The sequence below is a fragment of the Trichomycterus rosablanca genome, chromosome 17, assembly GCF_030014385.1.
Source record: "Trichomycterus rosablanca isolate fTriRos1 chromosome 17, fTriRos1.hap1, whole genome shotgun sequence".
NCBI lineage: Eukaryota > Metazoa > Chordata > Actinopteri > Siluriformes > Trichomycteridae > Trichomycterus > Trichomycterus rosablanca.
Genome location: NC_086004.1, coordinates 4,052,175 through 4,072,500, shown reverse-complemented (window position 1 = coordinate 4,072,500; position 20,326 = coordinate 4,052,175). Strand labels below are relative to the sequence as shown.

The 20,326-nt window shown below is 42.2% G+C and overlaps 1 protein-coding gene across 4 annotated transcripts in view; it reads left to right on the top strand.

Moving 5' to 3' along the window:
* nfia (nuclear factor I/A) overlaps positions 1-20,326 on the top strand; it is a 224,705-nt gene that overhangs the window by 169,282 nt on the left and 35,097 nt on the right. For 3 of the 4 annotated variants that reach the window (XM_063013137.1, XM_063013136.1, XM_063013140.1), the window contains 3 exons: positions 5,286-5,403; positions 11,275-11,402; positions 14,549-14,599. In XM_063013137.1, coding sequence (XP_062869207.1) covers positions 5,286-5,403; positions 11,275-11,402; positions 14,549-14,599 — 297 coding nt within the window. The remainder of the gene's footprint in view (positions 1-5,285; positions 5,404-11,274; positions 11,403-14,548; positions 14,600-20,326) is intronic. The other variant, XM_063013138.1, reaches the window with a different exon arrangement.

Genomic DNA, 20,326 nt, shown 5'->3' with positions numbered 1-20,326 from the left:
ATAATAAAGAAGACGAGGGAGCGGCATAATTTCCCACACTGTTGTTTTTTCATCGTAGCCCTGGGGCCGCCCGCCCTCCAAGAGCCTCTGGGAAAGTGCCAACGCTGAGCCCACCGGTGACAGCCATCTGTACTGCACCATACACTCCAGTCTTTAATGATGAACACTGATGGAACATTCTGGTGTGATGAGATGTGTGTGTGTGTGTGCGCAGCCCCATATACGTACATGTGTTGTGACACATTCACCTCATCATCAGGATTAAAATCATCTGCAATTCGAGCCTCAGTGGCTCTTCTGTTGGTCCGTACCAGACGCCACAGCCATAATGTCCTCTCGCATCAATAAGTAAAGTGTGTGTGTGGCGGGGGGATAGGAATATTTACAATGTTTACGATTGCAAGCAAGGACTGTAAAAATTAAAATGATGTTTAAGATAAGATAAGACTTTATTGATCCCCTTGGGGAAATGAACTTGTTACAGCAGTACAGGAGAAAGGTGGTAAAGAAACAGAAGGGAAATACTCATCCTAGAACTACTGCCTGACAATCCTCAGTCCAGGACTGGCTTGCTTCTCACTAGCTCTTGTAGAAGCTCCCATCATGCCTTGGTTTATGAGGAAAGAAGTAGGGGAAAGGTGGACGAGGACAGGCTGGAGACATAATTGATGTTTTTTGTTGTCAAATGCTTCAGACTGAGAATCCTGCTGAACTAAAGTAGTTCTTCCGCCTCTTGCTACATAGCTAGCTCTTTTATAAATGAACAGACCCTTCAGCTTTTGTGACAGTATAAACCGGGACTGGGAGGGTGGAGGGTGGAGGGTTCGCTCTGTGAGTATGAAGAGGAAGTGGCTGCCTCTTAAACTGAAGACCGTACTTGTTACTACTCTTGTTACCTGTCTGGAACACCTCATTTACACAGTGTATTTTGCACTTGTTATTTGTGTTAGTTAGCTTTAAATGAGATCTCAGACGTTTGATTGACAGCTTTGGTTTAGAATTTAAGGCCGTGTTTAGGATACCTGTGGGTTTGGCAGTTTTACTTAAACAAAAGCTACTTAAACTTCCCCAGATTCTCAAATTTATGACATACTGATCATGTTAATAACGATATTAATTTTACAATCTGTTAAATCATTTAAATCAGTTAAATCATATAATGGTTTATTGTTATAATCTGTATAATGTTAAATCATATAAGTTTGGGAGAAATGGACACAACTCAAACTTTTTTATTTTATTTTATTATTTATTTTATTATTTATTTTATTTTATTTTATTTATTTTATTTTTTAATGCATTTTCTCCCCATTTTCCTCCTGATTTAACACACTCAATTTTGTCTTCCGCTGCTGAGAGATACCAGATTGCATCCGAGGAGAGCACGTCGCTGTACACGCCTCGTCCGACACGTGTACAGCCCTCCTCTTCTCGCCCCTGCATTCTGCACGGGCGCCTCTTCCGCCAATCAGTGTCCTTACACAGCGTATGAAGACCCACCCACCCACACACAGTACGGCCCTCACCCTGCACATACAGTATCTGCTGCAGGCACTGCCAATTATGCCCGCCAGATAGCGAATAGCCAACCGGTGGCAACACCGAGTTTCCAACCGAGAAGTTCAGAAACTCTGTGCTGGTGTGCTAGCGGAAGATCCCGCTGCGCCACCTGGGCGCCCACTCCTCCCAACTTCTAATGGACACCCTATATACATATTTACCCATCATTCCCTTCTATGCCCTTCTCTCGTCCTTGATGAATCCTCCACCCACCTCCGCCCCATTTTCTCAACAGCTCTTCATGATTTGTTTTTTCTAAACAAATGAATAAACAAGCTGGTCTGAGTACCAGTCCTAACAGTCTCAGACTTCCGTTTCTTTCCTTGTATTTACATCTGCTGCACTTAGCAGGCGGTTTTTATCCAGAGCAACTTAAAATTATGACCGACCACAATTGAGCAGTTGAGGGCCTTGCTCAGGGGCCCAACAGTGGTATCTTGGCTGCAGTGAGGATTGAACCGTAAACCTTCTAATTACTAGTCCCATACTAAATAATATATTAAATAAATCACTGGGAAACACTGGACACACGGTGGGAATACCCCCTATGCTTTTACCCCCTATCTTTTCACGAACACAGCTAATCAGGTCTGTATAGACACCCAGCCTGGTCGACAGCACAGTTGAGATTCGAACCCATATCTCAGCAGTGCTGGGTTAGCGTAATAGCATTATTATTCTAAATATTGCATATTTTATTGATTGCTTTTGTAATCCTACTTTTGCCTGCCACAGATCAAGCGTTTGGGTAAACAGTAGTCGTCCTGACCTAAGCAGTGTGGCTGTAGCTGTATTTATAGAAGTGTAATCTATTTTTATATCTTTGTGGGGGGTTTTTTTCCCTTCCTATCTTCCTTTGAACTAAGCACCCTCTCTAATAGGTAAAATAGATTGAAACGTTTAGCTAATGTAGTTTCAGCTCTGGAAACTCTGAAAGCGGAGCCTGGGAAAGCAGAGCTGGAGAGAGAGAATGGACGCGAGAGGGGGGAGGCTAAAGAGAGAGAGAGGGAGAGAGAGAGAGAGAGAGAGAGAGAGAGAGGGAGATCAATGCTGGTCTGATAGCCACCGGCTTCATTTGGGATCCTGCGAGCAAAAGCACTCGCTAAAGCCCTTAAGAGGTAGAGACCCTGGATTACCTTTATGATTGATTTCCATTCCAGTCAGACAGAGTGCAGCGTGTTCATTTTTCTCCCCCAAACTGCAGCGCTGTCGACCGGTTGCTCTCTCTGTGTGTGTATGTATGTGTGTGTGTGTGTGTGTGTGTGTGTGTGCCCAGGCAGGCTGAGTTACTGCAGCCCGGTGCCCAGGTTAGCTCTCACACAAATTACTTCATGTCCCACTATTAGCCATGCAAATGTGCTAGGCTTTACTGCGGCTCGTAAATAACTGGCCCCGCCGCTTCTATTAGAGGGGAGGGCCGGTCCAGGATGAAATTAAAATAAAGAGATGACTCAGAAGTGATAGAGTTTGGCTCTCTTTACCTCCACGTGCTCGACTTTTTCACCTTCTGTTTGGCTGGAACCGTCTTGCCCTCCCACTTTCCTCTGAGCCTCGATGGCTTTTTCTGTCTCTCTCTCTTTCTTAGGGTCCAAGTTTTCCCTCTAACCCCCCGTGTCCTCTTCCAATGTTAATTAGGAGGCCCATTACCGTGTCTATCAGGCTCTTCCATGCTGTCGTCTGCCCCCCTCCCCTTCTCCCTCCATCCTTGGCCCGGCTGCAGCGTATTATGTATGCAGGACCAGACCTGCTTCCTTACACGTTTGCGCTGTCCTCATCAAAAATAGTGGTCTCAGTCACGATGAATATAAAGAGGCATCAGATCTTTATGGAGTGGATGACAAAGGCGTTCGATAGAGCGGAGCGCCTGCCAGCCATCTACACGAGTAGGCACGGGGGGCTTTGCGGCCAGCCGGCGTTTAACCTAATGCAGTTGGGCAAAACAAGGTGAAGGCTGAAGTGGTTTTATCGGGCCTGGTAATGGAGAGAAGAAACGTTAAATGGAAATCTAATGTCCGCTTATTGTCAGGAGATTTTGCCCAGCATGTGCTGGTCTTGCATGTCCAGACGTCATTCTGTAACAAGGTTTGGTGTCTGGGGAAAGTCTTCGCAAATGTTGACTATATACGAGGCTACGATTGAATATCACTACGCTCACAGGTTGCAAGACTGATTGCATCCTGAGTGCTACTACCGTTTGAGTGCATTAATAGGACATACTACTAAGTGGAATTTGGGACACAGCCCATGTTAGCTGTTGCCGTTTTCTTAAACAATCAATACCGATCAGCAGTATGTGAACGCTGTTGCCTCACAGTTGTAGCCTAGTAGTTAAGCTAGATTAGTAATCAGAAGGTCGCTGGTTCAAGCCCCACCACTGCCAGTTTGCCACTGTTAGGCCCTTGAGCAAGGCCCTTAACCCTCAATTGCTTAGACAGTATACTGTCACAGTACTGTAAGTCGCTTGGGATAAAGGCGTCTGCTAAATGCTGAAAATGTAAATGTGAATGTAAATGTAAAAGGGCCTGAGTTTTATTCCTTCTGCGTGGAGTTTGCATGTTCTCCCAGTGTCTGTGTGGGTTTGCTTCAGTTTCGACCCAGAGCTACAAAGTTATGCAGACAGGCCAGTTGGAGCTACTAGAAATTGCCCTGAGTGTGAGTGTGCGGGTGTGTGTGTTTGCCCTGTGATGGACTGGCTACCTGTCCGGGGTGTTCCGCCCAAAGAATCAGACCCACTTTGACCCTGACCAGAATAAAGCCGTGGTAAAACAGACAATGAATGAGTGTGGAACACACAGGTCTGTTTACATCATAGACATGACCACAAAATTCTTAGGTTCAACCATTTATCTAAACTACTAACAAATGCAAAAATGTCTGATTCCTGTGCTAAAAGTCTAGCAAGGACGTCTGTGTATTTTTTAATTGGAAAAATCTGCTGTCAACAACGGGGAGATGGTTCTATTCCAAAATGTGTGTAACGTACCTCCTTGTAACTGTTATATGACATTTTATTTGTTTGATCAATTCTATCAGTTGCACCTTCCTGAGCTGAGAAGATTTTAAACTTATTATTTTATTAATACAAATGCTGACATTCACTATATAGACAAAAGTATTGGGACACCACTTCTAATTATTAAATTCATGTGCTTCAGCCAGAACAGTTGCTAACAGGTGTAATAAATGAATTATATAAAGGAAATGAAATGCCTCCAACTTTGCAGCAACAGTTTGCGGGTGGTTGTGGCCTAGTGGTTAAGGTACTGGACTAGTAATCAGAAGGTCACTGGTTCAAACCACACCACTGCCAGGTTTCTCCTGCTGGGCCCTTGAGCAAGGCCTTTAACCCTCAATTGCTCAGACTGTATACTGTCACGGTACTGTAAGTCGCTTTGGATGAAGGTGTCTGCTAAATGCTGAAAATGTTAATGTAAACAGTTTAAGGAAGGCCCTCAGTCTCACTGAATAGCTTTGGAATGAACTGGAACATCAACTGGGTTTTCTTTTGGCTGAATGGGCACAAATTCCTACAGAAATACTGCAAAATCCTGTGCTAAGCATTCTCAGAACTGTAGCTGTTGTTATTTGTTATTTGTTTTTAAAATAGGAGTCCAACAACCTTATGGTCAGGCGTCTAAATATTTTCATTTGCTCACTTTTTCCTTTTCCTGTGTGTGTGTGTGTGTGTGTATGTGTGTGTGTGTGTGTGTGTGTGTGTGTTGCAGCCCCCATCGCAGCAGGCACGGGACCCAACTTTTCCCTGGCAGAATTGGACACCTCCTCTTACTACAGTATGAGCCCAGGTGCCATGAGACGGCCTTTACCCAGCACCTCTTCTAGCAGGTAATTTTCCCAAACACTTTATACAAAGCCCTCCCTCCACACACACACACACACACACACACACACACCCCACCTGCCCGTGTGTGTCTTTGGATCTTATGGATCTTAATTAATCAGAGCAGGCAGAGATCGATGTGCTGGCTGAGGCTTGAAGAGAGTCTGTAGGAGCTGGAGGTCTGGGAGCAGCCAGCATATGTGTCCACCTGGAGCCTCGTTCTAGAACTGCCTGCATGCCTGACCACACACACACACACACACACATACACACACACACTTTCCCAAATGAAAAGCTATCCTGTGTGCCCAGCTCTTTTTCTTGGCATGGTTCAGACCTACAGACAGGTGCAGATGTGTGTGTGTGTGTGCATGTGTGTGTGTGTGTGTGTGTTATTTTCTTTTTTCATGCACAATCCTCCTGTAGTCTTTTAACAGTGAACACACTCTGATCACAGAATGGTACCGGCTTTATATTTCTGGTTGGAGGACTATTTTCCTCCCAGCACTGACACTGAGGGGTTTAAAAATCACAACATCACTGCTGCACCTGCTACACTTATACAAGTACAGCATACCACCATGTCATTACCATGTTAAAGTCACTGCAGTGCTGGAAATTGTCCACCCAAACATCATCTGGTCAGTCAGGGTCCTATGGGGTCTCTTTCGAATGATAAATGTACAGGGGGAGACATAATGTACAGAGCAACAGATGGAGTGGTCAGGAATTATATACCAACAATACATCCACAACGTTTATTTGTATGGTTAGTGTAGCTTATAAACTTATTAATGAATAATGAATAAACAAAAGAAGGTGGTGAGGATTTAATACAGACGCAGTGTTCCATCATACACTTAAATCTTTGTTTCTGTACATTTAATAGAGCTTGATAGTTTAATAGTTTTAAAATCCTAACAGAACTTTATTAAAGGCAGGTGCACTTGAAGGGTAAAGCACTTAAGCGTACAGATAAAAGACTCATCAACGCTGCTACTATCAGACATTTATGGTCTGCTGCAAATACTGTATTAAAGTAATCAAGTTAAACCTTTTTCTATTGGATCTTGATCTACAAACTGGACTGTGGTAGCTTAGTGGTTAAGGTACAGGACTAATACTGGACTAGTGATTGGAAGGTTACTGGTTCTAACCCCATTGCTGCCAGGTTGCCACTCTTGGGTCCTCAGTTGTTCAAGAGACGCTTAACCCTCAATTACTCAGATTGTAAACAATACACACATGTGAGTCACTTTGGATAACAGTGTCAGCTTAGTGCAGTAAATGTAAACACCTCTTAATTCCCCAAAATGCATGTTTATGTGACTTTGTATGTATAAAATACATATCAATAATGTTTTAATGAACTGTTTTGCTGTGTGGAGTAAATACATAGAGCTTAGTGAATAGGTGCTTGTTTCACTTCCAGAAGTTCCACATTAAGTATACTGCCAAATAACACAAGCAGATTTTGTTTCACATGCACTGTTTACATGTGTGTGGGAGTGTATGTGTGTATGTGTATGTGTGCGTGCCTGTATGTGTGTGTGAGTGTATGTACAGTGTATCACAAAAGTGAGTACACCCCTCACATTTCTGCAAATATTTCATTATATCTTTTCATGGGACAACACTATAGACATGAAACTTGGATATAACTTAGAGTAGTCAGTGTACAGCTTGTATAGCAGTGTAGATTTACTGTCTTCTGAAAATAACTCAACACACAGCCATTAATGTCTAAATAGCTGGCAACATAAGTGAGTACACCCCACAGTGAACATGTCCAAATTGTGCCCAAATGTGTCGTTGTCCCTGCCTGGTGTCATGTGTCAAGGTCCCAGGTGTAAATGGGGAGCAGGGCTGTTAAATTTGGTGTTTTGGATACAATTCTCTCATACTGGCCACTGGATATTCAACATGGCACCTCATGGCAAAGAACTCTCTGAGGATGTGAGAAATAGAATTGTTGCTCTCCACAAAGATGGCCTGGGCTATAAGAAGATTGCTAACACCCTGAAACTGAGCTACAGCATGGTGGCCAAGGTCATACAGCGGTTTTCCAGGACAGGTTCCACTCGGAACAGGCTTCGCCAGGGTCGACCAAAGAAGTTGAGTCCACGTGTTCGGCGTCATATCCAGAGGTTGGCTTTAAAAAATAGACACATGAGTGCTGCCAGCATTGCTGCAGAGGTTGAAGACGTGGGAGGTCAGCCTGTCAGTGCTCAGACCATACGCCGCACACTGCATCAACTCGGTCTGCATGGTCGTCATCCCAGAAGGAAGCTGACGCACAAGAAAGCCAGCAAACAGTTTGCTAAAGACAAGCAGTCCAAGAACATGGATTACTGGAATGCCCTGTGGTCTGACGAGACCAAGATAAACTTGTTTGGCTCAGATGGTGTCCAGCATGTGTGGCGGCGCCCTGGTGAGAAGTACCAAGACAACTGTATCTTGCCTACAGTCAAGCATGGTGGTGGTAGCATCATGGTCTTGGGCTGCATGAGTGTTGCTGGCACTGGGGAGCTGCAGTTCATTGAGGGAAACATGAATTCCAACATGTACTGTGACATTCTGAAACAGAGCATGATCCCCTCCCTTCGAAAACTGGGCCTCATGGCAGTTTTCCAACAGGATAACGACCCCAAACACAACCTCCAAGATGACAACTGCCTTGCTGAGGAAGCTGAAGGTAAAGGTGATGGACTAAACCCAATTGAGCACCTGTGGCGCATCCTCAAGTGGAAGGTGGAGGAGTTCAAGGTGTCTAACATCCACCAGCTCCGTGATGTCATCATGGAGGAGTGGAAGAGGATTCCAGTAGCAACCTGTGCAGCTCTGGTGAATTCCATGCCCAGGAGGGTTAAGGCAGTGCTGGATAATAATGGTGGTCACACAAAATATTGACACTTTGGGCACAATTTGGACATGTTCACTGTGGGGTGTACTCACTTATGTTGCCAGCCATGTAGACATTAATGGCTGTGTGTTGAGTTATTTTCAGAAGACAGTAAATCTACACTGCTATACAAGTTGTACACTGACTACTCTAAGTTATATCCAAGTTTTATGTCTATAGTGTCGTCCCATGAAAAGATATAATAAAATATTTGCAGAAATGTGAGGGGTGTACTCACTTTTGTGATACACTGTATGTGTGTATGTGTGTATGTGTGTGTTTGTGCATGTGTGTGAGCATGCATGTGTGTATGAGTGTGTGTGTGTGTGTACATGTGTGTGTGAGTGTATGTATGTGTGTGTTTGTGCATGTGTGTGAGTGTATGTGTGCATGCATACATGTGCGCACGCCTGTATGTGTGTGTGCGGGCATGTGTACGTGTGTGCATTTGTTTGTGCGTCTATGTGTGCGTGCCTGTATGTGTCTGCGTGCATGTGTGCGTGAGTGTATTTGTGTATGAGTGTATGTGTGTATGTGTGCGTGCCTGTGTATGTGTGTGAGTGCGGGTGTGCGTATGTGTGTGGTTCATGTACGGTTTATGTGTGCCTGTGTATATTTATATGCGTGTGTATTTGTGTGTAGGTTCGGGTATGTGCGTGCATGTGTGTGTGTTTGTATTTATGGGTGCATGTGTGTGTGTCTGTGTGTGGTTTGTGTACGGTTTATGTGTGTCTGTGTATATTTATATGTGTGTGAGCCACGCGCGTGCTCTGCCCACATGCTTCAGTGGCCTCTTCGGCCAAACCTGCCAAAGAAAACATCTGGAACAAGAAGGCTGTGTGTGGCTGCATGCTAGCAAGTAATTAAGTGATTATGAGTGAAAAACACCAGTAGGCTTTACATTAACAAATAAATGTCAGAGCACTGCTTCAGCAGATAAGTGAAGCCATTAGCGTTTGTATTAAACAGAACCGTTATATTGCTTTAACGATGGACGTCCACCTGAGAGTTCTTCACTCTGCACCCTGTTTATTACACTGATAACGTCCTGTGAATCCATGTGGTTGTTGGCTGGGAAAATCTGCTTAGCTACATGGCTGCAAATAACCCTAAATGTGACATCCTAAACGTCAGGAATATGAGTGTAGGGTCCATGTTGCAGGTGAGGGCTTAAGGAACAGTCAGACTTTCAATTCACCTTAGTCAGATCCAGCACTGGAGAGAGAGAGGCGTGGCGGTGACACGGTGCAGGTGGAATTTGAAAATAGACTCATAATGAATCACCTCGCCTAATCAAGTTATAAGGATTTAAAATCTCTGGCTTTTGCCACGTTTACGCTCGGTCATTTTATGCATCATGTGTTTGGAAAGTATCCTGATAAGATGCAGTAAAATCCATGTCTGGTCAGCCGTAGTGAAACATAATTCAGTATCATAAAAATTACTTCATAAAACCTGATCACAAACTCTGTTCGTGCTAATGTTTAGATGTTTTATGCAGGTGAATGTCCTATTAGTGGCAGCATAGTGACAGTGGCAGCCTAGTGGGTAGAGTGTCGGGCTATGAATCGGAAGATTGTCAGTTCGAAACCAGTCTCTGCTATTCAGCCACTTTTGGGCTCTTGAGCAAGGCCCTTATACCTCTCTGCTCCAGGAGCGTCGTACAATGGCTCTGACCCCATCTTCCAAAAAAACGAGCTGGGATATTGGCCCTGAACTGACTCTGTACTCTGCACAGTGACAACAAGGTTGAATCTAATTGAACTGAATCTATTAAAATCTACGATTTTACCTGTTGTCCATCCCTGATTGTAAACACATCACACGTCACTACACTTGTAGTGCACTCAGAGCACAAAAATAAAATTGCTGATATTTTGACACATTTCACTTTTAATTCTGTGTTTTTATTGGTGTTATTTAAATATCAAAATAAGTAAAAACAAACTAGAACAAAAATGTGGGCGGCACGGTGGCTAAGTGGGTAGCACTGTCGCCTCACAGCACGAAGGTCCTGGTTTCGATCCCCAGGTGGGGCGGTCCGGGTCCTTTCTGTGTGGAGTTTGCATGTTCTCCCCGTGTCTCCGGGTGCTCCGGTTTCCTCCCACAGTCCAAAGACGTGCAAGTGAGGTAAACTGGAGATACAAAATTGTCCATGACTGTGTTCGATATAACCTTGTGAACTGATGAATCTTGATGTAACCAGTAATTATCGTTTTTGTCATGAATGTAACCAAAAGTGTAAAACATGACATTAAAATCCTAATAAACAAACAAACAAACAAATTAAAATGTATATAAAATAACTTGTACAAGAGTAGAAAGCTGGAGAATTTAGCATTTCTTCTAACCATCCTTGTAGCCCAGCACTGATTGGCACCCACTAGACTTTTTCCAAACAGTTAAGGATTTTGCACTGCACTAAATAATTCCTATTTTATTACACATTAATTCTACAGATAATTACACATCATATACATAGACCTTTACATTATGCCTGTCTATATTGCACTACATAACAATAATACTTATAATAATATCATTATACACTGTATTAAAAACAGAGGTTGTTATATTCAGATGCTGTAAATTCACAGCAGATTTTGCACCACTGGCTGACAGACGTCATAATCTACCACAGCACTCACTTCACACAGCATTAAAATACATCACCTATAAACTATAAATATTCTCTGTTTACTATTCATTGTATCAGCATTCCTTTCTATGTAAAGAAGACTTTGGTGCCTGCTCTACCCTCCACACAGCAGAGAGGTGCCCTAAGGTTGGCCCTGATCTTGATTTAGCTTCCTCTTAGAGAAGATTAGTGCTAACCCTGCATGTTGAGGTGCTGCTGGTGGATATTAGCCAGCCTACATACTGGCAGCCTACACTCATCGTATAGAATTGATTACCAGTGACCATTCTCCCTCTCTCTCTCTCTCTCTCTCTCTCTCTCTCTCTCTCTCTGCAGTTCTGCGAAGCGTATTAAATGTATGGAGGAGGAGGTGGACAGTCCAGGTGAGGAGTCATACTACCCCGGTCAGGGCCGATCTCCGGGAAGCGGAAGCCACGCTACCAGCTGGCATGAAGTAGAGCCAGGTAACACACACACACACACACACACACATACAGAGCCAGCCATACTCCATACACCTAATCCTGTTTTCCCTCACACAACATAGTAGTGTACACACAAGCACACACACACACACACACACACACACACATACAGAGCCAGCCATACTCCATACACCTAATCCTGTTTTCCCTCACACAACATAGTAGTGTACACACAAGCACACACACACACACACACACACACACACACACACATACAGAGCCAGCCATACTCCATACACCTAATCCTGTTTTCCCTCACACAACATAGTAGTGTACACACAAGCACACACACACACACACACACACACACACAGAGCCAGCCATACTCCATACACCTAATCCTGTTTTCCCTCACACGACATAGCTGTGTATACACAAGCACATTCACTCACACACATGCATGTTCACATACACACACACACACACACACACACACAAGGACATTCACTCACACACACATACACATGTACATACACACTCATGCACACTGCACACACCCATGCAAGTGCACATGGACACACAAGCACACATACATACACACACAGACACACATGCACATACACACTCATGCACACTGCACACACCCATGCAAGTGCACATGGACACACAAGCACACATACACACACATGCACACACACACATGCACATACACACTCATGCACATGCACACACACCCACACACATACACATGCACATAAACATACATGAGAACACAGGCATTCAAATGAACCCACGTCCAGATGTCCACACACACACACACACACACACACACACACACACACCCATCAACAAGGATCAAAGACTTCGAGACGGAAGAGAATAATCGTTTATAAATATTTATATATGAATAATATAATGAATGTATATATGCCGTGTGTGTGTGTGTTCATATGTGTGTATGTTTTTGAGTGTTTAATGATTATGAGTGGCAGCCTGCCTTGTGACCGTTTTGCATTTCATCATTTTTTCTCTCTGTTATTCTTGTTTTCTGATTATGTGTAGAATTTTGGAGTGAATTTTTTAAAGTTTTGCAAATTTTAGCACTATTTCCTTTGGGCCGGTTTCCTTGGGTCGAGCTCCTGGGTTTTGTAGTGGCACACAGGTTAGGGTGTGCAGTATGGACATATATTGTATGACATACCTTATTTTATATATTAAATAAAGTGGTATTATTGTAAGTGCTGTGTAATTAGGACAAACCAGGGCACTTTGAAGATCTTTAAAAAATAAATACTGAAGCCTACAGGTAATCACTTTAAGTGACTTCCAGTAGACTTCTGTATTTATTTTTTAAGGATCTTCATAGTGCCGTGGTATATCCTAATTACCACACAGAACTTAATTTAATTTTACTTTATTTAATGTATACAAATTTAAATATTGATTTTAAAACTATTTGAACACAGTCAGACTTTACTAATACGACTTCAGTTTGGTCTCAGCTTCCTGACTCCTGAGTGTTCTGTTGGTAAAACACACTAGCCCACTACAGCTCAGATCCAGGGTTATGTGACACGGTTAGTGGTTAGTGGTTCATTATATTTAATTTATCCTGGTTAGGGTCGTGGCGGGGGGGGGCACAGGGCAGGAATACCTTAGACAGGACGCCAATCAATCACACCCAGACACAGCCAATCATGTCTGCGTAGATGTCAGGCCAGCCGATAGCACCACTAAGATTTGAAGCTAATCTTAGTTGTGGTGCATATTTGAATATATTTTGTGATTATGGCCTTGCTTTATTGGTATTGTGTTGGTACTTTGATGATACCCTGCACTTATACCAGCACCGGACACAAACACTATTTTGTAAATGTCACTTTTGTGCTAAGAAATGTCCATCACACAACTATAAGAGTTTAAAAATACATTTTATCTCTACCTGGAGACTCTTTCTGATTTTAAGTAGCTCAGTTTGCCTTTCTTTACCATTCATATTAAAATAAATTTCTATTTGTTGTTGAAACTATGTTAGTTCCAATCCATGGGATGATGCCAAGTTGCACTATGCTACAGTCAATGATTGTAAACCTATAAAGTGCAGTTTTATGGAGTGATAGTAAGATAGCTGTATAGAGATGAGGTGGATATATCTTTAACATTCTACTCAGACATCAGTTACAGTTTGTGAACGTTTGTCCTTTATGTTATTGCTGATTCATCAACAAACCTGTGTGTGTGTGTGTGTGTGTGTTTATGTTTTGTGGAAGGCGCTGCAGTGCTGCTAGGTGAATGACTATAAATCTGTCTAAACTTTGCTACCTACTGTCTTATGTCAGGCTCCCTCTCTCTGTAACATTATGACTTAAACCCTGCTGTATAAGCATATCCCAGCATTCTCAGCAAGGCTTCTCACCCTACACAGATCTAGCAGAGGACAAGGTCAGGCCTAATAATGCCAGCCAGCATGGCAGACCTTTACACTCTTCCTTTACTCTATCTGATCTCTCTTTTGTTTTCTTTCTCATGTATGTCATGTTAACTTGCATTTGTAGATGCATTAATGATCGGTGTTAACTGACAAGGGTGTTTCACAGCCGGGTGCCTACACAGACATGACTGGATGTGTCTGGGGGAGGGCAGGCCCAAGGGATTCCTCACTGCTGCTGCATTTACGGCCTCTGCTGGCTGGATAATGGTCTCTATACAGAGACGGGGAATAACGTAGAGCAGTGCGTGACTCTCTGTTTGTGTTACTAATGCTGTTAGCAACTATGTCGAAGGGGGTGTGTGTTAGGTACTTTTAGGGTGTGTGTTAGGGCCGTCCTTGGTCTCCAGCAGTAGAGGAGATACAACTGGGTAATTGGATATGACTAGATTAGGATTAAAAGAGAAAAAAGCATAAATAGAATATACAAATGCACTTTATTGGGATAAAAAATTACCCACATGTCTATAGAAGTATTTGTGTATATGTTTTTTGCACAGTGATTGTGTGTGTGTGTGTGTGTGTGTGTGTGTGATTGTGTGTGTGTGTGTTTGTGAACCGAGCACTGCTTGTCCCGTCCGAGAGGAGAACATGTCTGAGATTAATTGCTGAGCTGGCTCTCACTTTGCTCTTTTATTCACCCTGCCTCTTTTTTCTTTTCTCCCCCCTGTTTTTTTTCCTCCCTTGTCCTTCAAAGCTGGATATAAACTACGCGGCTCGCTAGCTAGTTCGTTCATCTCAAGACAAGGTAAATCTCTGTCATTCTTCTCCCCCCCGCACCCTGCTCCACTTCACCTCACCCCATCCTCATTCCCTATTTCAGAGGACCAGTGTGGTTGTGGTTTCCAGTGTGTTGATGGTGTTTAGGTTGTTGTCGTCCTGGTGATTCTCCTCTCCCACATCTCCACCCAAAAAGAGTTTCCAAAAGTTCATCCATCATCCGGATTAAACCCTGTATCTTTATTTGTGCATGAATTATTGTATACCCCTATTTCAGTTTATATGGGATTTGCATTAAACACCAGCATGATGGTTGATGTGGGGGCTGATCTGAACAGGATAACAGTTGTGTGTTTTATTATTTATCTGAGTTTGTGTACTTGCTTGCTTTCCCTTGTGTTATGTGGTAGAATGATTATCTATATTTGGTAGCTGTTGAAAGTTGTGGGATAAAAGTAGCCTGACCTTATAAAACCTTGATCACTGTGGTTGCATGTGCCAGTCCGATGGTGACTGGTAACAGACTGACTGTAGTGAAGTTGCTCATGTTACCATTCTGCATCATATACATCATATATTACTCAGAAATAAGAAGTATTAGATCACCCGCCTCCCGCCAAAATACAGTATTTGGCTACAGAAAGCAGTTTATATCTGAACAGTCTTTAAAACAAGATACATTTAAATATAGAACATGGATGAGTAATTCGTTAACGATTCTATGCTCATCAGACACAAGTGACTCTGGAGCCTTTATAACAAGACACCATTATTCAAAACAGTACTTTGCAATGTACAATAAACCCTAAGGTGAAATACAATAATTACATCGGAACTAAGCGCTTGGGTGGTGCAGCGGTCTAAAACACTAGACCGGGTTTGAATCTCAGCTATGCTATTGACTGGCCTGACATCTACGCAGACATGATTGGCTACGTCTGAGAGTGAAGACGGCCAAAAGCCCTGCGATGGATTGGCGTCCTGTCCAGAGTATTCCTGCCTCTCGCCCGGTGTATCCCAGTGATTTATTTTATAGATCAAGTAGTGCTAAAGAACTGGGGCTCTAAACCCAGATGTTGCTCTTTGAATAGTCAGATATTTGTGCATTTAATTTAACATTTAATCAGTGGCTAGTGCTATCAGGGCCACACCTGGCCAGCTGCAAATAACAAAGGAAATATTTCATAGCTGTGGTAGTTTATGATGTTTTAATTAAAACTGTTTAAGAATTACTGGTGTTTTAAATATTCATTTTTTATCTTCATGTGAAAACAGTACACACTGCCATCTTGTTTGAGCTGTTAGACCTAGAGTAATGCACCACATAGTGTATCAGGACCTAAACCACATTCATTATTTATTATACACACTTACTATTACTGTTACTTACTATAACATTGTTAGAACGCAGCCTGGCGTAATCCAGCTGTGTCCTCTCACACATGCACAGCTGTAGAAATCTGATAGATACGTGTACATAATAATCTGATTACTGGGCTAAAATCCATGTCTTAATCTGATTTCTTGAAATCAAAGAATGCATTTACATCCAGACTAATAACCAGACGAGGAACAGATTTCTGCTGGTTATTTAAGTGCTGGTGTAAACTGAAATCTGAAACGAAGCTATGATGGGAGTATGGCTGTTCCTCCAATTCAGTAAAGCCAATGAAGTTTAATTATCGGGTTATTCAAAGGAAAGCTACAAATAACCTTCTAACTTACAACACACAGCAAGAAAAGTACATCATGATGAATGAAATAATGAATAATGTGTGTTAGTTAGGGCTGTTTGTAAGTGAAACTTATTAAATATGTGTAATAATAATAAAACAAAAGATATAAGCGGTACTTAAACAGCTTGAACACATAATCTGAACTATTTAATGATGACTAAGTGAATTTAGAAGACCCAGGTTTTTGTTAACAGAAGTGCTGGTATTAGAGAATTAAATACACCTGAGGGTGCTCGGGTGACACCGCGATAAATTGCACTAGCCCACTGCCGCTGGTATCCAGGGTTCGAATCCCCAGTGCTGCTATTGGTCAGTCAGCCATTAAGGGCTCAGGGGCCCAGCAGTAGCTACCACAATGTAAAATTATAATCTACTTGATTTACTTGTAGAGATGTTACTACTTTTGTACTGGAAAGTAAATCGTTTCACCCCAATTCATCACATTATCTGTCTGAGAAATCAGATCATAAGGCACTCGGATGGCACAGTGGATTATTACGCTGGTCCACCTTCACTTTAGATCCAGATTCCAAACTTTGCGGTGCTATCGGCCGGCCATGCATTTACACAGAAATGTTCGGCTGTGAGGGGCTTTGGGTATTCCTGCCCTGCATTTGTGACCGTCACCAGGATAAAGTGATAGATTAAAAATGAAATCATATCACCGACTGTTACCTTAATAATAGGAATATTGTCAAAAATCGAATGATTTGCAGTATTTCATTTTTTTTAAGTCAACACACTCAGAACAACCGTGATTTGATCTCAGTTGTTGAAACACATTGTTTAGATGATCATTAGTATGATCAGACAACCGTGAAATCCTTCAGTGATCCAATCATCAGCATGAATAGGAACACACTCAGTGTACGTGCTAGTAGTGAGTTTCAGTCCGAGTGTGTGCTGATGAAGGAGAAGCTGCTGAGCTGTTCTGTTACTGAATGACGTGCTGGACAGGCTCGTGTGCGGAGAAACGGAAGTACCGGACAGCTGCAGACACACACGCCGGATCTACAATCACAGCCTCGCAAGCTCTGTCAAATTGTCAGCTAGAGGAGAATGAAGGGAAGAGAGAGAGAGAGAGAGAGGAAGAGGCGTGAACCAGCACCACGTGTGTAATAAGTACTCGGAAGAGAAAGTGCTGAGTGAGACCGGCTGTGATTCCAACTGACAGAACCTTTACAAGTGTTCATTACTCACAGACCTGCAGACTTCAGAGTGCATACATACACTTAGAGTGTCTTACACACACACACACACACACTCAGGACTGCTCAAAAAGCAGCAGTGTGTCCTCCGTTCTCCTCCGACTTGTTCTTACTCATGTCCAGCCAAAACTTTTCCATGTTTCTGTCCAGCTTTCTTCCTGTGATGCGTTTATACTGCAGTTCTATAAAACAGCAGTTAAGGAGCTGGATTAGTAATCAAAAGGTCACTGGTTCAAGCCCCACCACTGCCAGGTTGCTGCTGCCAGGCAGTTGCTGAAAATGAAAATGTAAATTTGCTAGGGATCCAGTAAGCTGCCACGTATCGCCCTTTAATCTTTTTTCATTCAACCGTGTTCGCTAACTCTTTTATCCTGGCCAGGATGGTGCTGAGTTCAGGTCCTCTTGGTTCAGTACTGGGAGCTAGATAGGACAAAATCCTGGACAGAGTAACACACTCTCATGCATTCACTCTGACTCATAGCAGTCTGTTCACCTTCTGCATGTATTTAGATGTGGGAGGGAGCCAGAGCGCCTAAAAATAACACACAGGGTCACAGGACAAACATGCAAAAGTCTTTGCAGACATAAACCCAAGGGAAGAACCAAAACTTTAGTTTGTTACACTTTTTTTTGACTATTTTTGAATATTTTAAATGTTAACCGGCCACAGAATTTCCTCTAACAGGCATTTGTACCTGCTCACCCAACACGTCATATTTATCCTAGATTCCATGTTTTATATATTCTGAAACAATTATATTTTATATAAAAGTGTTGATAATAAGCTCAATAAGCTTAATGAACTGGCACCCTTTCCGTGACCCTGACCAGTGTTCAGCTAGATAGATGGTTGGATAGATGGATGGATGGACGGACAGACAGACAGGCTGGATGGATGGATGGATGGATAAACAGATGAATGGATGGATGGATGGATGGATAGATATATACATAAATAGATAGATTATGTATCCTGAATGAAATTATTAAAAAGAAGCTGGTAGTGAACATGATGAAATGAACGAATGACAAAGTATGTGTATGTGTGTGTTATGGGGGGCTCAGTTGGCAATCTCATGAGCTCATTAGTTGTATGTATTCATTACAAGGATATTAACAAATGTTGTGTTTATTTAAACATTACAGTCATGTGAAAAAGTTAGGACACCCCATGAAAACCTTTGTCTTTTTTAACACATTTAAACATATGGACATTGAGCTTCATTTGAACAGTACTGAGAGATGGAGCTTATATAACTAAACAAATAAAATGTTAAAAAATTACTTTTAAACACAAACTGTAAAATGTAATGAACAAAAATGGAAATTTATTGTGAGGAAAAAGTTAGGACACCCCCACATTTAATACTATTTAAAATGTCTAAAATTTGAATCCGGTGCACCACATCAGCTGCAATGATTAGACCATCGTTAGGCGACAGTGGAGTTTTATTTAAACCTCAGTCATTAGTTTGGTTTGCTCTTGATTGTTGAAGTAAGTGATATCACCATGGTGAGATCTAAAGAGCTTTCTGAGGCCTTCAGAAAGAAGGTTGTAAATGCATATGAGTCTGGGAAGGAATTTAAAAAGATCTAAAAACAATTAGAAATCAGCCATTCCACTGTCCAGAAAATCATTTACATGTGGTGAACATTTAAAACAACTGCCAACGTGGTCAGGTCAGGCTGTCCTAGCAAGTTCAGCCCAAGAGCAGACCGCAAGATGCGTAAAGAAATCTCCAATAATCCTACAATGTCATCACGGGACCTACAGCTAGCTCTTGCCACAGTTGATGTCAAGGTACATGCATCTACCATCAGAAAGAGACTGCACAAGTTTGATTTTCATGGGAGGTGAGCAAGGAGGAAACCCTTGATGTGAAAAAAACACCAGGGCAGGACTAAAGTTTACCAGAGAACATCTAGACAAAGACCAGGACTTCTGGAACAATGTGCTTTGGACAGATGAATCCAAAGCTGAATTATTTGGGCACAGTAACAGAAGACATGTTTGGCGCAAACCAAACACAGCATTTGGGAACAAGAACCTCATACCAACTGTGAAGCATGGAGGTGGAAATGTCATGGTTTGGGGCTGCTTTGCAGCAGCACTGCCTGGCAAGCTCTCCATTATAGAATCCACAATGAATTCTTCACTGTATCAGAGGGTGCTTGAGAAAAATGTAAGACCATCTGTCCAAAAACTGAAGCTGAAGCGGAGGTGGATCATGCAACATGCCAACAACCCAAAACATCCCAGTAAATCCACCAAGGAGGGCCAAGTCAAAGGATCTTAATCCTGTTGAGATGCTGTGGGGTGATTTGAAACGGGCTGTGCATGCAAGAAACTCATCAAACCTCACACAGCTGAAGAAATTCTGCATGGAGGAGTGTGGAAAACTTTCTTCCAGTCGATGTCAGAGACTGGTAGATGGTTATAGGAAACGTCTAATTGAGGTTATTTCAGCCAAAGGGGGAAACACCAGCTATTAGGACATAGGGTGTCCTAACTTTTTCCTCACAATAAAATTTTTTTTTTGTTTATTACATTTTACAACTTGTGTTTAAAAGTAATTTTTTCAGTTTTGTTTGTTTAGTTATATAAGCTCCGTTTCTCAATACTGTTCAAATGAAGCTCAAATGTTCATTTGTTTAAATATGTTCAAAAAGACAAAGGTTCTCATGGGGTGTTCTAACTTTTTCACATGACTGTATATGCTATGTTGTTTTCTTTATAACGTATTTATAATTCATTATTAATACAGGTTCTGTAGGATGTGTTAATAGAATTATTTTAGGTCTGTACTCCTA